This window comes from Meleagris gallopavo, chromosome 8 (assembly GCF_905368555.1).
Source record: "Meleagris gallopavo chromosome 8, MGAL_WU_HG_1.1, whole genome shotgun sequence".
NCBI lineage: Eukaryota > Metazoa > Chordata > Aves > Galliformes > Phasianidae > Meleagris > Meleagris gallopavo.
Window position 1 is genome coordinate 33,947,468 of NC_139411.1, and position 22,598 is coordinate 33,970,065.

General features: G+C 44.0%; 1 protein-coding gene across 2 annotated transcripts in view; it reads right to left on the reverse strand.

Moving 5' to 3' along the window:
* Positions 1–4,936: 4,936 nt before the first annotated feature.
* The window catches only part of TCERG1L (transcription elongation regulator 1 like), a 63,935-nt gene continuing 46,273 nt past the window's right edge, over positions 4,937–22,598 (reverse strand). The window contains exons 9-13 of one of the 2 annotated variants that reach the window (XM_085229445.1): positions 18,246–18,312; positions 14,623–14,758; positions 10,136–10,225; positions 6,821–6,939; positions 4,937–5,910 (exon numbers count right to left, since the gene is read on the reverse strand). In XM_085229445.1, coding sequence (XP_085085571.1) covers positions 5,754–5,910; positions 6,821–6,939; positions 10,136–10,225; positions 14,623–14,758; positions 18,246–18,312 — 569 coding nt within the window. In that variant the 3' untranslated portion in view covers positions 4,937–5,753. Of the gene's footprint in view, positions 5,911–6,820; positions 6,940–10,135; positions 10,226–14,622; positions 14,759–18,245; positions 18,316–22,598 lie in introns of both variants that reach the window. The other variant, XM_085229444.1, reaches the window with a different exon arrangement.

The window sequence follows — 22,598 nt, forward strand, 5'->3', positions numbered from 1 at the left end:
TTGCGTTGGGAACATTTGCATAAATTCATCTACGCGACCATTTGCAAAAGTAGTAACATCAATAATTACGTGTGCAATAGTCGGCAGAAGGAAAGGTCACCGATGGAGTGCCACCAGGGATGTGGGGCAGCAGGAACCAGCAGCTTCAGAGCTAAGTACACACTTCTTCCTTTTTTCTTTTTTCGTTTTAATATTCCCCCAGGCCAAAATGATCAGTTAAAGGAGCTGAACGGCACAGCCCCCAGCCTGCAGAACCAACGGGACACGTGAGCTTTGCGGTGCTGAGGGCAGCATGGGGACACAGAGGGGCTCTGGCTGGGCACTGGAGTGGTGTCACTGCATTGACGTGACTGCACGGACATCATCATTTCGGAGCAGTGTCACCATATTTATGTATAGGTGCATACATTGATTACTCATTTGCTATAAAGCAGGTGTCAGGCTCCACCTATCAACCCAACACACGGATTTGGTATTTACCATTACTTGCTAGCAGCTGAGGCTATTTCAGAATGTACATATATCTAGCAAAGCAGTCAGAATAAGTATTTGCTTATGGAAATAGGAATAAAAACCATGTGAAAACCACACGCTTCTGCCACTGCTGCCAAAGGGAGCTGAGTGGCCCCCAAGCCATGGGTTTGAGGGCACCGTGGGCATCAGCCAGCACAGCTTCTGCAGGTTGTTTTGCTTTGCCTGCTTATTCATTTTGTTGGAAATCTGATGACTGTTGCCAAATATATGCATCATCAAAGTAACACTTCCATCTGGGTGGGTCAGTCTGGACCAGAGGGGGCTCAGGGGAGATCGCATCACCCCCATAGCTCCTGACAGGAGACGGGGGGGGAAGGGGGGGTGCAGCCTCTGCCCTAGGTAGCAGCAACAGGACAAGAGAGGATGGCCTCACACTGTGCTGGGAAGGGTCAGGTTGGGCACCAGGAACGATGTCTCCTCCAAAGAGCAGTGCTGCAGGTGTTCATTGCCAGGGAGCTGTGCTGCTTCCCAGGGCAGAGCAGGATGATGACTTAAACAGGAAGGCATTAAATGAGGAAATGGAACAGACAAGAGAACCCTCCAGTGATTGGTAAATAGCACGTTTTAATTAAGGCCTCCATTTCACCTTAGGCCACTTACAAAACCTTACGAATGACTTACATTTCCCTAATCTCCTGTAGGATTATAAAACAGCATCAGAGCAGAAAGAAGCGGCAGCCAAAGTCAGCCCTGTAGCAGTGCCACCTCCTTCTCACTTTGGTGTTTTCTTCATTTTGCAATTTCCCTCCACACAGCACTCATCCTGCAAAGCAAGGGGAAACGTTTCCCATATTTTGCAACTCTCAGCCAGCCTGATGGTCCTGGAGCAAACATTCTTGTTTCAGTTTTAACACAAAAACTGCTCATGATTTGTAAGAAGATCTATGCAGGCTGGGAGGATCAACCTCCAGTTGACTACACTGTTTGCATTAAGTCAACATTTTATTCTTTTTGGAGGAAAACCACCACAGATTAATGTAACATTATTTCTCACACAAACAAATACAGCCTTGAAAGCTCAACCTGCCGCGCACACAACTGCAGCCTCTTCAGATGTGAAAGGGCTTCATTAGGAATGCTCTTTTAAGCTAAACACATCCTTGTTTCTCATGCAGCGCTCATTCTGAGCAGGAGCACCGCTTTCTTGTGATGCCAGGAAACAGTTTTTCTCTTCAAAGTAGGAAAAGGAGGAAAACAAACAAACAAAAAAAGGCATTTGGCTTCACCCGATGCAAGCCAAACCTGGCAGCAGTGCAAGGAGACTTGGCAGAGACTTGCAGGGCCTTGCAGCAATGCTGATGGCACTCAGCCTGGGGGGCCCTGCAGGTAGAGGCTGTGACCTGCAGGTAGAGGGGACAGGACATAGGGAGCACCTGGGGACTAATTCGTGTCTGCAGTTCCTGTAGCCCATCTGCTGGCACTCAGACCACAAATACTATGCAGGTTAACATATAGGTAACATGGAAGGGCTAAGGTCTGGGCATTCCACAGCAAGCAGGCTGCAAGAAAACAGGCTGCTCTCCTGGAGGGAGCTGAGGGACCACAGCAATGCTTTCTGTGCTATTTCCCAGTAATTTAAGCAGTTATGACCCAAAGGGAGAAGATTGATTCTCCTGAAGCCAGCAGGATCTTCAACAAAACATTTTTGTGGGTTAATTTGAAATGGTCTGTTATTAGGAGATTTATTAGATTTTTTTTAAATTGAATATACTGCTCTAGATGTCACGTACATTTGGCCAAGTCGATGACTGCAGTGCCCCAAGTGCTGGAGGTGGGTTCCTGCATTATCAGACATCCCCCTCCTCCATCTCCACATCCACACACACAGAATCACAGAACCATTAATGCTGGAAAGCCCTCTGAGACCCCCAGCCCCACCAGCCCACAGTCCCACAGCCCACGTCCCTGAGTGCCACATCCCTGCAGCTCTGAACACCTCCATGGACAAGGACTGCCCACCCCTGGGCAGCTGTGCCAGCGCCTGGCCGCTCTCTGGAGCAGACGTTGCTCTGGTACCAACCTGAGCTTCCCTGGTGCAATGTGAGGCCAGCACCTCTCATCCTACACCCCGCCCTGTGTCCCAAAGGGCAGCATAACATCCCCATGGGCAGGGACAGCCTGCTGCAGAGCTCTGCCCGAGCACCTCGCTGTATTCCCAGCCATCAGCAGTTCCGCTCATTCTGCAAACACCTCTTTTGTTTCATGGCATTAACTCACATCTCTATTGAATCTCAGCAGGTATAAAAGGAGAGGGCTTTCAGTGGGCACGTGGCAATATTGCACGTTTTGGATGCTGTAACTCCCAGAGCCAAGTTCTACCCACGACCAACACAGAGAACAGTGCAGCTGATGGGCACTAAAGCATTCAGCCAAGGTCACCCTGAGCATCCTGGTTACCACCCCCAGTTATCTTTCCACAAAAGTCTTCGGAATTAAATGCTCCAAATTTGTTTCAGACCTGTTATGAAAAAACAGGGAAAAGAGAAACTCGGCCTGCTTGTGAGAAAGAACTGTTTCTGCTATATTTCTATCAGCTGCTCTGCTTTTCTTTCCTCCCCAAAGCAAAAGCATTATTAAATACAACAACCTGAAGACAAGGAAGTGGAAGGGAACCATGACAAACTGAGTACACAACCACTCAGACAAATAACTTGCCAGAAGTGCATTCATTATGAAAAGCACATGGAGAGGCAGCAACTCCGGGTGCCATGGCCACTACTGGAGAAATACAATACAGAGGTATTTCATTGGTGGTTGGAGGGATAAATCAAGTTAAATTGCTCACAGAGGCAAACCCAGAGCATCATGCTATGAACCCAGAGAAGTAAACCTGCCGTCTCCAGGGAATGATGCCATCATTTGTTTTCATTTCTTTGACTTCTCTTCGCTTATGTTAGAGATTAACTCTCTGAACAGTGATCACAGCAATACAGAAATGTGGTCCCAGAGGGATGGGAGGAAAGTAATATTCACCAAAGTAAGCCAAGTGAAGGTATCACAGTAGGAAGAACTAAATTTAAAAAAAAAAAAAAATGAGCTACAGACTACTTAGGAAAGGAAAACAAAATGACTTCTACCATCACAGAGCCACTCAGCTTCCACCCAGACACATTCATCCTCACTGAGAACCCAAAAAAGCAGAAAAAAAAACAACAAACAAGAAACAAAAGCAAAACCCGCCCAAACCTCTCTGCACTTCTGGTTGATCCAAAAACCATTCAATGCTTCATAACTTTTTTTTTTCTTTGAAGTCTGAAGAATGAGATCATGTATCCTGGAAAAGAATATTATATATATATAATATATATATATTATATATACATAAAGAGACTTACCTGAGAAAAAGGAGCCTGAACCATCATGGAGCACACCAAGGGAGATGCGGAGCAGGGGGAGATGCCTGGAAGGCAGCAGAGCCACAGCCAGGTGTAGCACTGCCTGCAGGCTGCCCTGCACCAACAGCAGGCATCACTCACACAGATGTGTGGAATATTTCAAATATATAAAGTTTTAAAGTGGGAAGAGAAACCATAGCTTTCCATACCCACGTGGACTCAGACATCACAGACTCAAAGCAGGGCTCTCACTGGAAGCCTTTCCTGCTGCAAAACATGGACAAGGGACATGCACTGTCCAGGCTCTGAGCCCTCAGGGCTGCAGCACAGACCTAGAAGCACTCAGTGGTTATAGCTGAGGCTGCTGCAGAACAAGGAGGAATGGGCTGATGGGCTGGAGGAACAACTTCCTGCTTTTTTTTTCCCCACCCAAAGAGCTCAAGTTTATTTTCTGGGACTCCTTCAACAGAGCAAACCAGGATCTGCTTTCTGAAATACAGAGTTCTGAATGCATGCCAATAGCATAAGAAGCTTTCCATTTTGATAAAGGCTCTTCTGGTCCAAGAAACCCAGCCTTTATGCAGTTCTATCAACACCAGCATCTTTCTCCTGCAAGCAGCTGAGCCTGTTTCTGCTGATATGTTTTCAAACCCATTTTTAGCTCAGCCCCTTGTTGCTGCCACTGATCGGGGCCCTTCTGCCTCCCCACCCACAGCAACCTGGGCCCCGAGCAGCAGCTGCAGGCAGTTGTCCCCTACTGCCACAGCTGCTCTCCTTTTGCAGTTATCAATGATGAGCCTTGTCACAGAGATCAATACCACACTCCCAGCAAGCCGGTCTGCCATTTGAAATCTCAAGCAGTTTTGTCGCTTGTTGCTGGTGTCCTCAGTGCCACACACCATGTGCTCTCAGTCTGCTCGTGAGTGCAGCTGACCTCAGTGGAAATGTGCATGTGAAGCAGGAGCCCCGGGAGTTTTACCTGTTGTGTCAGAACCGTGAGACCCGCGCTGCTTTACCCGACATTTCCAAAAATTTAGAAACTTTAAAAAAAAAGATAAACCCAAAAATCGGCTTAAAATATTTATTAATTAAAAAAGTAAAATATTTAATTTATACAAAGATGATGAGAAAAATCTCATGCAGACTTTCCACATACAGGAACGCAACTCAGACCGCGATGGTTGTACAAAAGAACGCCTTTACGGAACTCCGACAGAGCAGTGCTGCTATCAGCCCAAAGCACCACCCATGGGATCAGGAAAGCTATTTCTGGAAAGGAGAGTTTCCTATGGAACACTGGCCAGGGTTTTCACACTCTTCACTAAGATTAACAATTAATATTTAATAGTACTACTCAGAGAACTGGACACAGACATGTGAACGCGGCAATGAACCCCTGCATCCCGCTGCACCTCCGAACAATTTGTGCTAATGCAGAAAGTTGCCAAAAGATTGCGATAGATAATTCCTCGAAATGATCAAAATATCTTGAGATTGTTATGGATGGCATCTGTTTCTGCTTAATTACAAATCTGCGCCGGATTCATAATTTGTGTGTATTACAAGTAATTTGCATAATTAAAACAATTAAGGGATTGACATATCACGGCAATTAGAAATGCATCAAACTCTGGATGTTGTACAAAAGAGAGCTTCAATATGAAACATTAATTCCTTGGGAACAAATATCCTTCAGATTCCTGCAGAACAACCTTCACAAATGCTCCGTGTGTTCAACAAACACCATTCAGAGAAAGTTTTTCTCAGGGATATGCACTCCGTCCTTCAGCTGCTGCGAGGTCAGCCTTTGCTTTCACCATCACTTGGGGTCCTTCCTGCAGTCCCAGCTTTAGCTTCTGCACTCACTGCCAGCTCCAAGCAGTTTTATCTCATTTTCCGTAGCCTTATCCTGTTTTCTTTGTCTCTCTTTTTAAGGATAAGTATGAACTGATTGAAAAAATGCTCTTGGTCCTTCTTCTTCTGAACCAGGCGGAACCTCTGATCCCTGCCATATTTCTCTGCAAACTCTTTGAATGTCGTTCTGCAGAAAAGACAGAGATTTGAAAGCTGCAGCCTTGCAGATGTGGCTTGTAGGAGAGGCATGGCCACACGCAGCAGGATGCCATGGCCAAACCCAGGTGCTGAGCACAGACCCTGCACCGAGAGCACAAGTGCTGCTGGCAGCCCAGCCTAACACCCCACCAGCCCCCTGCCTACACTTCAACCCGAGGCTTTAAAATCTCACAGGTGCATTGTTCTAGCAGTGGTTTCTATCTTAATTTTGCGTTCACAGCGCTATGATTAACGATGGATATATCGTATGAATGCTGCAGTATTTCTTGTTGGCTTTAAGCACTGTGCAGACTCGTAACAGCCTTGTGGGAACAGACCTGTCTGCATATCTTTACCGCACATCAAAATCAAGCTAGGGGTTACAGCCAAGGTGAGTTTCCATGGAGCTCTTGGTGCGGGTCCAGAGGAGGACCACTAAGACATTCAGAGGGCTGGAGCACCTCTCCTATGAAGAAAGATTGAGAGAACTGGGATTGTTTAGCTTGGAGAAGAGAAGGCTCCGGGGAGACCTCATTGTGGCATTCCAATATTTGAAAGGAGCATATAAACAGGAGGGAGAACACCTGTGCCATATAATTCTACCATATATATGTACATAAAATACGCATGTTATGCAAAATATTACACATTCAAAGTGAAAGAGAGAAAAAAGAAAAGGAACAGAGAGAAACAGTATATTCTCATTCTCGGTAATATTCGCAGTGAAATAGACTAAGTACTACAAAATGTTAGTAAAGATATGCCAGCACAGCATTGTAACAATAGATATAAAATCTTGCCATGAAGAGTGCATTCTGTTCTACATCGTTCCAGGACTGATAAGCACAGACTAAATTAGAAATTTTATCTTAACAAATCTTCATACAGCAATGCCATACCTTGGTGATAGCTTGGATTCTTCGAGGAGCTTTTTAAATTCTTCTTTGGCTAACAACAATTTGTTCTTCTTTTCTTTGTACTCTTCTCTTATCCTGGTCTTGACAAACTGTTCAAATATCTTTCAAAATAAGGAAAAACGATGTAGTATTTATTAATAAAGGCTTTGTGGCATTCATGCTTCATTGAAGGGCTGTCAATCCCAAGAACCACAGCTCCTATCCGCCCCCAGTATCTGCTGACTGAAATGCAGCTGAATCTGTTTCAAGGAGCGCTGAGCATGTATGGTCAGGAAACACACAGCTGGAGAAAGGCAATCACTGCACAGATATACCTTCACTCAAACATTCAGTAAAACACAAATCAAGGCTTCCTTACTTCAGTGTTACGCTCACATCTTTCTTCCTGTAGCATTATTTTTTGTTTCCACGTTGTATCTGTACTTTGCAGGTACTTAGTTTAGACCTCACATCTTTCCCAGCTTGCTCTCGTTCCTGAAAATGTCTATCATGCTAACCATCAATATTTTGCATGTTACCCCAAAAAAGCCCAAAGGCCTTTCAGTTCAGCTGCCAAAAACCATGAGTTTACACATGGCTCTCTGCACACATGGACCCAAAAATTTGAACGCTATTGAAAGAGCAAACAACCTTCCTCACACAGCATCTAGCAACTAAACATGCATCACTGTGCTCACCAGTGGATTGATGGCATCTTGAAAAGGCTCTATGTCTAAAATTTCTGCCACCTCCTTTAATCACATCTTTGAGTACCAAAACTCCAATCCTGCTGGCCTTGTGCTCTACAAAATTGCACACTGAGCTATTGGCTTTCCGTAGTCACCATCCATCTCTTTCCACCACAGATTATACACATCACAGATAATTACTGTGGTTACTACCAGGTTGCTTTCTCATTAGCCAGTGGGATGCACAGGTGCAAATCTACATTTCAGGACAGCATAAGCATCTGAACTGCCAAACACATTTGGTGTGGTATGTTGCAAGGGGAAGTAATGGCAGTGGAAAATAAACATCAACAATGGCCATGCAAGAAGTGACAACAGGAAATCTAGATATATAATATTGTATCCAACTGCATTATTTGAATATAAGAGAAGGCAAGAAAAGGAAATAAAGAAAACATGAGAACCTGTTACTGCTTGCCTTTCCATTATCAGCGAAGATATTACAATGGTAATAAATCAAAGCTAAGTGCTAGCTCATTACCTAATAGACTTGCCTCTTTACCCTTCATTGTCCCTAGACTTAAACATAGCAGCACCCTTCAATGCTTGTAACCCTTCAGAAAGTATCAGTCAGCGAGTGGATCAATCTATCTGTAAATCACAGAATCATAGAATTGCTCAGGTTGGAACAGACCTTAAAGACTATTAAGTCCAACCACAACGTAACCATCCTACCCTAACTCTAACAACCCTCTGCTAAATCATGTCCCTGAGCACCACATCCAAATGGTTTTTAAACGCACCCAGGGATGATGATTCAGTCACCTCCCTGGGGAGCCTATTCCAGCACTTAACAAATACTCAATAGCAGATCATTATGCTCCTCAGGCTGTGCAAGGGCATCGCAGCCCGTGGCAGGAGGAAACCCCCCAAGCCCTGCTCTGCCCCTGCAGCTCGCTGCCCCTGCCCTGCTGATGGCAGACAGCAGAGGGTTGGGCTGGGCCAGCTGTGCTTTGGCACACGCTCATTACTCACTCCTCACCCTTCTCTGAGCCAGCTTTCATCCCTAAGCATCTCCGGCATTAATTCATTGCTATAACTTACAAAGCACTCAAGACACTCGCTATGTGGGCCACAGGCAGCATCTGCACTATAAACGTTTCCATGTATCTAAATGATGTCTTCTACTGATTTAGGCTGTACTTCAGTAAGTATTTCATTAAATCAGGCATCTAGCCTTGCCCAAGCCTACCTTTCTTCTTCAACCACTTCCCAGAGGAAAAAAGAGGTCTAATTAAAGGGAAGTACTCACAGGGAGCGTCTAGAACTTTTAACTTCAAGTTTAGCAGCGAAAATAGATTAAATATATGGCACATCCTCCCGAGCTGAATTCTCCTGGGCCATGGCTAGTCGAAGCACATTCAATGCTTATCCTCTTCCTCCACAGCTGGCAGCCCAGCTTGCTCACAGCCAGCACCAGCACTCGGCCCCTCTGCCAGCACTGACTGCACCTTGCAGACGAGTCCATGGTGCTTCAAGCAAAGCTCCATATCACATAATGTGTATTCATCATGCATTTTCTATTACATCATCTCTGTGGCTGATAAAATAGAAGAAGAATGTATCTTGATCAACTGATGGAGGTCTAGGTTTTGTCCTTGCTGATTCCCTGAAATAAAATGAAGGCTCTTTGCTTAGCCTCTCCTTTAGCAGTATTTTCCACTCTAGCAGTTTTGCTCACATTTTCATTCCCATGTTTCATTATTATTTTATTTCCCTTTTTTTTCTTAGGAAAGAAAATATTGGAAAGGCAGTAAATGAAGATGTATGTGCCCAGGCCCTCAGCAAATAACTGCAGCAGGCTCTCTGGAGAAACCACAAGACAACAGGAGCCCCAGTGCAATGGAAAAGACATAAGAAGAAGATTATTCATCATGTTATTTCAAAAACAGATAATTCCACATTTAAAATTCTTTCTTTTCCAGGATGACAAAGAACTGGTAAGGAAAACGAATTACCATAGTGTAAAAGAGTTCCTCTTCCCTGCCACATCCCTGCATCTCTCCTAATTTTTTTACTCTAATCTACAGCCCTGAAGTCCTTTTAGTTCCTCTGTGATAACTAATGCCCAAATAAACAGGGAGAATAAAGTCTGCTTCCCCCTGTCGCTTGCCCATTCAAACAGGTACAAGCACAGCCAATGTTCCCCATCCACTTAGTTACTGCAAAATATAGCTATCAATAGTGCCAAACTCATAGAAAGTTTTCCTAAGTAATAAAAAGAAAGTACCCTCCCCACAACATGCAGCAGAAATCAGAGAGGAAACATTACCTTGTGGCCATTAGCCTTCCTAGAGCCAAGCTCCAGACACCAGTGGAACTCGTTCCTACAACCTAAGAGGCTGCAGCTCTTCTCTATGGGCTGATTGACTTGTTGCCATCTGATTTCCAAAGGTGGCAACACTTCTATGGGAGCACAGCCTATGTCAAAAGCCACACTGGCAAATTCCAAAAAGAAATGTCAATTGTATGCTGCTCCTTTTATCCTACCAAGACAATTACTTGCCTAGTACAGTTAATCTGGGAAATGTTTGCCACCAACCAGAAGCTACACCAGGGTAATGCTCACCTGCTTACGTTCCTCTGAATTTAGCAGAAGGTATCGTGGGTCAAACACTATTTTGTGTAACTCCTTTTCCCATGTTGAAAACGCTGAAACCTGTGAAGTATACAAAAAACACAGTTGCAATAAAGAATTTTAATAAGGATTGAAAACGAGGAAATGTTCCAAGGTGAGATGAAAGTGTAGTTCAGAAAGTTAATGAACCTTCTCAAGATGCCTCAGAGCAGTTAGAAGTTGCATTTCAATCTGTTTCTGGCAATGATGTGGTTGCACCCATGCCATTAGTATTGATTTGCCCTAGGACATCTCAGTGAGTATCTGGAAGACACTAATTCCACAACTTTTGATGGAAAGAATCTGCAGCAGAAAGGAAATGCCCACTTCATTACTTGCTTTTTAAGACAGAAGTGATGTATCCGTTTAATTGGGTACATCAGCTTTAGCTCCCCTCTCTTGCAAAATTTAACTACTATCCCAAATGAAGCTGTCAATGCACACACGCACTGAAGAACTAACAGTGACATACATCAAAATATCACATTATCATACTAAATTTATCACTTTCATCCGAGGGGGTAGGTGTCACCATTTGCATTCTGAGGCTTCCACCTCTTTCTACTGAATTCAGCCCTCTGCAGTGGTACCCTGGATGTGCACCCAAGATCACTGCATTGTTTATAGACCCTCTGCAATGCAAAATGACAATGCCACACTCACAAAGGTTATTCCATGTTCTGAGGAAGCCCCTCAAGGTGGTGAGATATAAGGACCACCCCAAACTGAGCAAGGCCATGGCACTCGTCAGCCCTGGGAGGTTTATGGAATGATGTTCCATAAAATGTGTGAGGCAGAGATCCCCAGCCTGATCCTGGTATCTCAGACAAAATCACTCTTAATTAGTTTGCTACAGAAAACTCCTTCATAAGATAAAATATTCCAATCATTCCATCTAATTGCAAAGAAGAGTAAATTCACGAAGAAAAAAAAATTAAGTATGTGGAATATAATTAAAGTCGCCTAATTAACAATCAGACATGAAGGCTTTCATGATGCCAAGTAGGTTGGAGCAGCAAGCACTGGTGCTGGGGTGGGAGCTGGGCTGGGGCTGGCTGCTGGGGCACACCACTGCTTGGGGCAGGTCCACTGGAAGCTGCCATGGGAACAAGTGCCTGCAGCCAGAGAGGGGAAGCTACAGAAGATTTGCGCAGGTTGTGCATCACTGCAGCTGGTATCTGCAGGGCAAATAAAGGAGTGTAGGAATGTGCATCCCACGTTCCATTTTAATTAGGATGAGGACATTACGCAGCTACCATGTGCTGAAAAACCACCAGTGGCACAGATGTTCTTCCTGAAGTTGTGAGGTTAAGTTAGGCTGAATCCAGACTCTACCTGTGCACTGCAGTCTGGCAAAGCCTGTTCCAAATGTCATCTTCTTGCGACACAGCCTCCATGCCCACAGCTGCAGCCTGAAGCAAGCATTTTCTGCTGCTTTAGAGAGGTCAGAGGGAGCAATTCCTTTCCAGGAATGTTGCTCTTGGACATCCCCTCTGCTCCCAGTACAAAGGCCAGTTTAAAATCAGCGCTGGTTAAACTCAGGCAAATGTATAATTTAATCATTCCTATTATGGCTGTTCCTTCAGTAACCGTTGGCTTTCACAAACTGCAGGCGCATACCTGAAATAATTGCTGGTTGCAGACGTTTGTAATTTACTTCTAGGTACACACACTGTTCATTTTGGAGCTCTGCAGACGTATGTTCACATTCTGACCCATCTCCCCACAAGTACTGCATCGTCTTTCTCCCTCATCCAGGAACACATCATGGGGGGGGGGTTGCAGCTCTTCCCAGAATACAGAAGGACCTCTGCAGCCCAGTGCCAGCCCAGAAGGAGAGCAAAGGAGAACTGAGCTTCCCTCTGTTTCCCAGTTCAGAGCTCCTGCTTTTTAATCTGAGTCCAGAGTGCAGTGAAAAATCTCATGAAAATGCAATGTACTGAGTTGGAGAAGTATGTTTAGAAGTGAAAGGATACCTATCTGAATAGCTGGTTTTATTTTTTCCTTCTCTTTGGAAGCCCAGCTACGATAGCACATTGAGAGTTTGGCTTTGATGAAAAGATTGATAAGAAGAGAAAAGTGAAGTGCTTTCTATTTCCAGCAGGTGCATTTATCTTCATCAGCAAAGGCTTCCCAGCCTGAGGCAGACTCTGACCCAAGCAGAGTGATGCCCACAGCAGATACACACCAAGTGGCACAGCCCTGCCTGCCAGCCCCCACATCAACCCACACTGAAAGGGGTTAATGGTTGTTCCAGTAGCAGTCTGGGGTCTGTCTGAAAAATGGACAGAAAAATATGCTGCAGAGAAACAACAATAAAACAATCCAGTCTGTTTTTCTGTTGTTCTGTGCCACGTGCTGAGATTGAGAATTACTTTGATGCAGGATGGCAGAGGTTAAAGGCCCTCACTTTTACGCTCACTCATATTAAGGAAGCAAAATCTGGGTGACAATAGTGTTTTGAATTCATATCCTTTTGAAGTTTTATTGTACGGACATCCTAGAAAACAGAAGTCTTTCTCAGAAAGGGGAAGATCATAGAATCATAGAACGGCCTGGGTTGAAAAGGATGACCAGGCTGCCCAGAACCACATCCAACCCAGCAAGGTTATTTATCTTGGACATGTGAACCCCATGGCTGTCTGCAGAGGCTGCAATTTGTTCTCAGGACTTTGTGGAAACTGCAGAACTTCCACAAGGACTGCATCAGAGATTACATTTTTACATAGGAAAACTTGCCATAGACTTTGGAATAGCGCTGCCATCTCGGAGCTGCGCCAAAATCACATCTTACTTTTAATTTTACAAGCAATGTTCTTCTACTGAAATTTTTTTAAGGGTGAGGATTCATAACAACGCTGAAAAACTCCATCTAGTTCAAGCTCTTTATAATGCTGCCAAGAACCTTCTCGAGAAAAACCAACATGACAAGGAAATGGCAGCAGGCAGCCATTCCAGCAGCCAGGCTCAAAGAAGACGAGTTGGGAGACGCGTCCTGATCCCACCCAGTGCCTTGTCAGACCACGTCAAAAGGCTCTGGGTAAAAGCAAAGAATCCTATCACGTACATATTTGTAAATAATAGTAAAAATAAACAGCAAATTCACTGCAGTTCTTATTTTGATGAGCGAGGCAGAGTCCTAAACTGGAAACGCTTGAATCCTGTTACCAAATAATCCGAATACCTCTAAATTTTGACTTACGGTCCCCTGACTTAAAGTATGTCAGCGGGAGCCTTCAAGCCGTATTCCTTTATGGCATTTCTCTGTTTTTTAAGCATAAATAACAAAATGCATGAATAAAAGTGTGAATGGTGCGGAGGTAATTTACTGCTGAACTTCTGAACCTGTGAAGTCTGCTGACTAACAGTGATAACTTCTACTGCTTTACTGCCTAACAGCACACACTTACAATTCTTTCTTCTTCACAGAAGTTACATAAGCTTCTATGCAATGTTTATTTGAAGAGTGTTGGAGGAAATTATAGAATCTGCACACACAACTGCACTACACACGCATTTCCATTTGCAGGCATAGGGCTGAAGTGTACTACCTTTGTTAAATCCATTCCTGCTTCCTTGAAAATGAAAGGGCACTGGGAGACAAAAATTTTGCACTGGCAATTTTATATTTAAAAGCAACAGTATTGTTGATGGTAACCTTTACAGGGACAGTTTGACGCAGGTTTATGAGTGCTATGGCAGAAAATAAAAGTCAGGGTGAAGCTCTTTACAAAACCAGTAACAGGATGCTGTTACTGTGATCTGTGACTCGTATTTCTCTTTTGGTCATGAGGCTTACAGTGCTGATGGATTCTATCTGTAAATTGAGTTTATGCTCCATCTAGCTGCTCATAACCTTGCTCAGACCCTGGGAAAATAGTAAGAGAAATGGACAAGGGAAATGGTCCTGGGACCACCAGGTCTTCCCAGCAGGTCCAAGGACAGCCAGGGAAGGCCAAAGACACAAACAGGTTTTCTCTTCTGAGCCTCCAAAATGCCCATTAATGTCGTAGCAGGCTGGACATGACCCTTGTGCTGCCTGCCAGGTGACACTCAAGCTGTCTTCCACACTTTGTCCATCACATAACACAGCCGTGGGGTTGTGCAGGGCTGCCGGGGCTCCCAGCACATTGCTCAGCACAGTGCTGAGCCACAGGTCTCAGCAGAAGGAGCAGTCACCTTTGGGTGCACACATAGGGACTTACTTGCAACTGTACCAGCAAAAGGCTTTCAGTTCTGAATGGCCACACTTCACTGGATGGCACTGGGGAACAGCCAAAGTAAAGAAATGCAGAAGTTACCCAGTTAATAGAAAGCACCCTCTCAATAATTCCTCCTTTGAATGCCAAGCCATAATCACACCATGCTTCCTGCACTGGTCAGACATAATGCTCTCCTCTCACCAAGGAGGTATGCTGACCCAAGGATGTGTTCCTTACCCCTCTCTCCAGAAGCATGTCTCGGAAATGAGTGATGCGCTCCTCGAGGGGCGGTGTGACCTCCGCTGCTGCTGGTTTCCCATTCCTCTCCTCTGTGCCTGCCTTCCTCTGGTCAGCGACCTGGCAATCTTCTGTTCTTTAACAAGGCAAGACAGAAAACAGTTCAGTAGTTGTAGCCTTGGGAGGGCACTTTTAACCCTCTTCACAGCCTGGCAATCCATCCCATGTACAAACATGCTAGAGCACCACCGGCCCTGCTGCTGCAGTATGAGGGTGATGCTCTCCTCAGCTGTAATCCTAGTCATTGGTGCAGTCACTGGAACCAAAGATTTTTTTTCATCAGACCACTGTTTACATAACTTTATCAGAGCTAGAGACCATTAACACTGCATTCTCACCCCACTCTGGGAAATGTCATTGTTTGGAGGTCCCTCGTGTCATGGCATGTTTGAGCATCCTCAGTGAAGGGCTCATAGATTCACAGAATCATGGAGTGCATGCTTGAGTTGGCACCCTCCCCTACCACCAGCTGGGTGCCCTCCAGCTCAGGCTCCCAGGGCCTGGGGCATCTCCAGGGATAGGGCAGCACAGCTCCAGGCAGTGCCAGCACCTCAGTGTCTCTAGGGAAAGAAATCCTCCCTGCCATCTAAGCTAAATCTTCCCTCTTTTAGTTTCAGGCCAGAACTCAGACTCTTGCTCTGGATCCTTCCTACTGCTTCTCAATGTCTTCAGCAGAGAGGACACAATAAAACATGAAGGTTCTTTCTGGGGAGACCAAGAATCTGGGAACAATCACAATGTACATGCATGGCTGATGGAAGTGAGCTGCTTTGATTCTTAGCATCCTATTAGGCATGACTGCATTTGCTAATGATGTAATTTACTATACAGTATTGCTCAATACTTAGGTTTGGAATTTCTACATGAAAACACTTTCTTATTTCCAAGCAAATGGATGACATCGGTATGTAACACGAGTTCTAGTACACTATCTTCCCTCTACAAATAATCACATTACACTTACATTTACCCTAAAACGATGTTATATTACTAGCGATTTCAAAGATATCAAATTGTTTTCCTTTGCAGAATGACAGTGAATTTCGTATTGCAATGGCAAATGTTTTCCTGTAACATGATCCATGAAAGGCCCAATCCAATTTCTGCAATGAGCAAAGAGCTTCTTCCAGCTGAAACTGCAGAAATACAGCACACTGCTCAATCAGCTCAGCATCACAAGAGCCTTTCTCTCCTTCAGTCTTTCTCAGGAAATTGAAAACGATGCTGAACATTACCCTGACTTGCTTTTGTCTCATGCCAGAGATTACAATAAACAATATAATTTTCTTCAGCAAATAACTGCAGAATCATAGAGCGGTTTGGGTTTGAAAAGTCCTCTAAAGGCCACCTGGTGCCAATCCCTGCAGTGAGCAGGGACACCCACAGCTCATCAGGTGCTCAGAGCCGGCACCAGGCTTGTGCAAATCCATGAGAGCAGAAGGGTCTCGCTCCGATCCTCAGCCAGGCTTGGGCCAGATCCCCCACTGGCTGTGGGAGAAGTTCTATTCTTACTGATGTACTACGTACTATGTACTATTCTATGTACGATGTACTATTCTTACTGTAGTACATAAACGTGAAGACAGACATCAGTGCGAACATCAGAAATGACAACTGACAGAAGTAATAGAGTCAGAAGGCTGCACCACATAGCTGTGTGATGACCCCTCTGGCTGAATTACGATGCACTGTGCTGGGACTTTGATGCAATCGCTTCTTATCATCAGCACGGGGCTCTCACTAGAGCAGATGATTTATTGTGTGTCAGAGCATCCCTGTCATCTACTAAGGCAACAAATTCCAGAGAGGGAGCATAATTAAAACAGCATAGGAACTGCTGCATGTTCTAAAACAAATCCTGAAAGCACATATCCTCATTCTAGTTATATTTAATCCAAAAAATCAAATCATTAATATTGCAAAAAGAAGTGAATAACGTGCCTGTACGTAAACATTTTTCAGGCTGTTCAGCATCAACATGAAAATGCACATGGAAGCAGGGAGGCAGCGTGGGAGCACAGAACTACAGCTGCAATGGGAACCCTTCAGGCATGGGTTACTGGTGCCATCCCACCCACTGCTGTGGGATGTCTCAGTCCCACTAATGAAAAAGATAACAGGATAACTACATTCTAGTCTGAAATGAAAATCCTCAAGTATTTTACGTGTCAAGGACTATTAGCTGCAGCTTAATATTCATACATTTAAACAAGCATTGAGACCGTGCTTCTTCAGCAAAAGGTCAGTATCTAAAGCTCCATCCACAAACCTCTGCATTCTGCCGTTGTTTCAGGGCACAAAGCAAGATGTCAGGAAATCTTTACATGTTATAAAAGAGAATTTAAAATTCAAAGCTGCTGCAGAAATCATGGAGAAGTTGGGGGATATATGCTCTGCTGACAGAAAAATAAACACTCCGGGGCTCTCCGGTGACAGGTCAAACTTCTGAGGAATTGGGATCATCACGACGAAGTCTTAGAGACTGCTGTGCTGTCAAGCCAAATCCTGCTTGTTTGTTTTATGACTAATGCCCTTGACTTTCATGGGACTAATTGCTCAAGTACAACAAATGTGAACTGGTTCCTCCTAGTCTAGGGATTTATTCTAAAAGTTAAATGAAGACAGGACTAATGACAGAGTTCCCAGCATCCAACACTTGCTAAATGATGATCATGCCATACATCAGACACTATGCAGGATCAGAGTGTTGGTCTGCAGGCTGTGTCTGTTTGGGCACTGGGCTGGACTGACGTTGCCCAGCTTGATCCATATGACACAATTTTCTGGAGGGGGAAATCCTGATGGAAATACAAAGTAAGAAAACAAATTCTGGCAACATAGAACAAGATGGAAAAAGCTCTACAAAAACGGGCTGAGGGAGCTGGGCTTGTTCAGTTTGGAGAAGAGAAGGCTGCGGGGTGACCTCATTGCAGCCTTCCAGTATCTCAGGGAGCCTACAAACAGGAGGGGAGTCAACTCTTGGAAAGGGGAGATAACAGCAGGACAAGGGGAAATGGTTCTGAGTTGAGGGAAGGAGGATTTAGGTTGGATGTCAGGGGGAAATTCTTTGCTATGAGAGTGGTGAGGTGCTGGAACAGCTGCCCAGAGAGGCTGTGGATGCCCCATCCACCCTTGGAGGTGTTCAAGGCCAGGTTGGATGGGGTCCTGAGCAGGTATTAAATATGGAGGTTGATGGCCCTGCCTGTGGCAGGGGGCTGGAGCTTATGTATACTTTTTTACTGAATATCAATTTTACATTAAGCTTACAAATACAAAATAAATACTGAGTACATATTTACTGCATACTAAGTATTAATATATACTTTCAATATTACATATCAAGTCCTTAGATACTTCGAGCGTTGAACTCAAAGAATCTGACTTTTTCTACATAATAATATAAATCCATGGAAACTCTACTGAAGAGCAAAGAACCGTTCAGTGTAAGGTAAGAAATGGCAACATAAAAGAGAATACTGTTATCTTCTATTCTCTTTGCACTAATCAGCACCATAGTTTAGATTCCCAACATTAAGTATAGGTAAGTAAACATCAGGACTTACTTATTTCTCTTAATTTTGATGCTAAGATCATCATTTTCATCTCCTGGACAAGAGCTAACATTTTTATCTGCTAAAAAGAAACAGATAGAGCAGTTAGGTTTGAATTAGATAAACGGACAGACAGTTCCACAAAAAACTTTTCATTCCTCTCTCTTTGCTACAACTCAACTACTTACTGCTTTCCTCTCTGCACAGAATACTTGAAACTTATCAACTAATTACAAGTTCTTCTTTGTCCAAGTCCAATCTTTATATCACCGAAGCTAATAGAAATTGAGACATTTCAGCTTCAGTGTAAGAATCTTCTTTTTCACTCACTTTCTTTCCCTGCTAGAGGGAAATGAGTGGTATATTAGTGTATTAGTGGGCTTTCAGCAAACGTTACTATTTATCTCAATTGCACGCACACAACACGCGTTACATCACTGCAGAAGGAAGAATGAGATGCTGTAACACCGCAGCCTATGAGGACTGGAGGCAGAACATCAGGAGCAGACACACAGCAAGCAAAAAATGCTTTTGATATTTAATAGCTATAGCTTAACATGAGAATAACACGAAGTGAATGGTATTCTAAAATAAGGAGAGCTTGATCTCAGCATTCCTCACTACATAGAAACGTTAAGAACACGTATATCAATTTAATCATATTTTAAATATATACAAATTCCATGAAACTGTTACCTTTTCTTGCTGAATTCTTCAAGACATTCAATTCAAAGTACAAAGAAACAAGAAAAGCAATCCACAGACTTAGATGGTGGAATGGATTTCAATAGCAATATCATAAAGCTATAAAAACTGAAGAGATCTCAGCTTTAATGAATTCAGAAGGCAATGACACAAAAGAAGAAAGCACTTGGTGTTGCTCCCAAAGATGATGGAAGGTGCAGACACCGCTCAATTCCGCACCAACCACTCACACAGCTCTTATCCTACCAAGCCGTGGTTTCTATAGCACAAGAGAAAAAACCCTCCAATGATGAAAAATGATCCCATGAAGCCCTCAAGACTACTGAGGCTGAACTCCATGTGTAGCCATCTTCGGAAAAGATCTACCATAGCTCTCTGAAAAGCAGGCTGTATCATTCCTTTTTGTGAAATAGCTGAACTGCTCTTACATTCATAAAACCCTTCAGATAGAAGGAACTTGGTACAATCTGCCCACATTCCTATCCGCCTGTTCCTGACCTATCTCAACTTCTCCCAGCAAACAGTGAGAGCCCACATATAGCGGGGACACCAAATCCTCCCTGCTCCTCTTGCACCACCGACTGCCTCCAATAAATGGAACAAGAATAGAGTCAGCAGCATCACTTAACACCTCAGTGCAATGCAAAGCAGTGAAAGATGACAAATGGTGTCTGTACCCTCACTCAGCAATGTGCTGCATCACAGCGCACTGCTAAGGCCAGCAGCAACCTCAGAAAGGGAGAGAGGCAACCGAGCACAACCTCAAGTAATTAACTTAAAGCACTGAGGAAGAATATTACTTGACAGTAATCTCTCCATGAGATCACAAAGCGGAGCACCGCCACAGTCTGATGGTCTACCAGGCTTAGTACCAATTAATTAAATCATTTGACTAATCCCAGCCATGTAATGAATTATGGTTCACTTTCCAGAACGAAAAGAAAACATCACTATTTAGCAGGTGTGTCAAAGCGCTGCCAATCCATTGGCAACACATAGAAACCTGATCTGTGGTTTTGCAGAGCCCCAGCGTGTCCAGATCACATGTAAGAGGGAGCTGAGCAATGCTGATAGCTAGGGAGGAAGTTTTTCAGCCAGAGGGTGGTGAGGCACTGGAACAGGAGGCTGTGGATGCCCCGTCCCTGCAGGCATTCAAGGCCAGGCTGGATATGGCTCTGGGCAGCCTGGGCTGCTGGTTGGTGACCTGCACACAGCAGGTGGTTGGAACCAGATGAACGTTGTGGGCCTTTTCAACCCAGGCCATTCTGTGATTCTATATAAGGAGCAGCCTGCTTAGTTTTGTCTGAACGCTGCAATGAACTGTTAAAAAGCTTTTGTGGGAAAAGAGTAGATTAACTCATCCCTAATTGTGAATAGCTATCAGACCGAGTATGAATCAACATGCAAATTTCTGTAATTAAAATGCCAATTTTCTTTTCCCCATCTGAAATAAGCAAGACCTCCTGACCGTCATACCCAGGCAATCAATTTGCAAAAAATTGTCAAGAAAATGCCCTTTTTCAACTTCAGTCTTTTTTCTGCTTTCCTATTTACTCTCCCCACCTTGCCTTGCCCACACCCGCCTTCAGGTTTGATGATGAATACCACACTCGTGGGCCCATGTTCCAAATCTCACCCCTGGGTTTGGAGAACTGGATCTTCCTTTAAAGAACTGGCACTGACTCTCCCTGCCACCCTCGCTTCTGGGCTTCCTCTGCATTTGATCATTTGCAATAAATGGATGGAAATGTCGGTAATTGTGATGGAGTGGATGGCTGGAGGGCTCAGACCGTACTGAGCCACTGGGATGGGCTGGGGGATGCTGGGACCAAGGGTGGGTCTGCCTCACAGCTCTGCCAAAACCAGCATCGCGTGGAGGCAGCGCCATGAGCAAATGAGCAATGTTTAATTTATGCCTGAATTACAAATGCACTTGATCTTTCAGTGGAATGATGCGCAGATAACCTATAATGCCCTGTGAATAATTATGCTTGTTAACTTTTTCGTGACTTTGATTTCAAAACTCTAATTAAAACTCAGCAGCGGCAACTAAGCTAAATCCATTTGGCAGCCATTGTTGCAAACACACGGCTCATTTGTGCTATTTATTTAATCAGATTACTAGCTAAGAGAAATGGTAACAAATAATTTCTTCCACCTTGGCAGCTAATATGTACTAATTATAACCTCATTGCCTCAAATACTGAGCAACCACAAGTCCCAGTTATATGAAGGAAGATGAAGACTATTAGCAGTGATGAAAACCATGGTCATAAAGAAATTGGTGCATGAATCAAATCCTGGTGGAATATACAGATGATAAAGGATGGGAGTGAAGTGGCACCAATCACAGTGTCTTTAGATTCTTGTCAGTAATTCGTTAGAGATTATGAATGATGACCCTTGCTTTTGTCTTTGGCTACCACACTCTCTCATCAGTACTTAATCACTCCTTCAATATATCCAGTAATGAAAAGCATATGTTCTACTTTTCTCTTGAAGATTGAAGTTCAGCAGATACGCATTGGAATTACTAGACACAGAGCTAAAGTTATTGAAATCATACAGAAAAAAAAAAAAAAAAAGATGCAAATTTCAAGCCTCTGACAATTTAAATTAATATTGAAAAAAATGTAATGATGTTATATATTAAGGAGTACAGGAATAGAAAACAACTCTCTGTGGTATTTCTTCCGTAACCTTCTGCTAATAATGATGACATAAATAATTGTTATCACTCACACACTCACAACTTGTGCCACAGTATTTAACTGGAAGCCCTGCCTCTGGATCAATGTCTACGCTATTGCTCCCAACAGTGTGAGTATACAAGACAGGTCATTTCTTAAGACGTGTAATGCTATTTGATTTTTAGTTACAATAACTATGTTCCAAAGGAATGATGGAAGTCTCATTTTCCCCCCTCTCTTATTTCTAGACCTCACCACCAGTCAGCTGAAGGAGGTTTTCCAGTGAACCTGCTATAAAGCACGAGGTTTACAGGTCCACCAGCACTGAGCAGGACCAGCAGTACTTCCAATGGTTGGATGTACAACCACAATGGCAGACCGTACTGGCACAGCCCAGACATGAAAGCCAACATGAAGCTTTAGGGAATAGAGGAAGCACTAAAACTGAATGGAACTGCCCCAGTAACAGTGCAAAGGGAGCCAACAACTAGGGAAACAACCTTTTTGGAGAACTATGTGGTAGAAAACTGTGGGGCCAACAAAACATGGACAAGTACAGATACTGGGGATTGCTGGATTGCTCATCGGTGCGAACATCTGGACTGGGCAATAAGGCAACAGAGAGTGAGCAAATAGATGGAAAAACAAAAGGGCATAGGGATGAAGGAACCTCCTCTGCAAACTGGCCATGTTGTGGAGGAACAACCCTCAGCTTGCCAACAGCCCAGGCTGTTCCTTTAGGCTGTACTTTGAACCACTTAGCACGTATTACTGCAGAGCAGCATGGTATGTGTTAGCCAGCACCACAAATTTCCCCTTCAACAGTACAGTACTTAAAAGGGGATTGGTAGATCTATGTTGAGACTGAAGCACCCATGTTTCCATCAAGCCTTTTAGCAGCCATTAGAGATTTACTATTGGGAGTTTTTCCCCCTCTACAACTTGGTTGAATAATCATTAACTTTGGAGT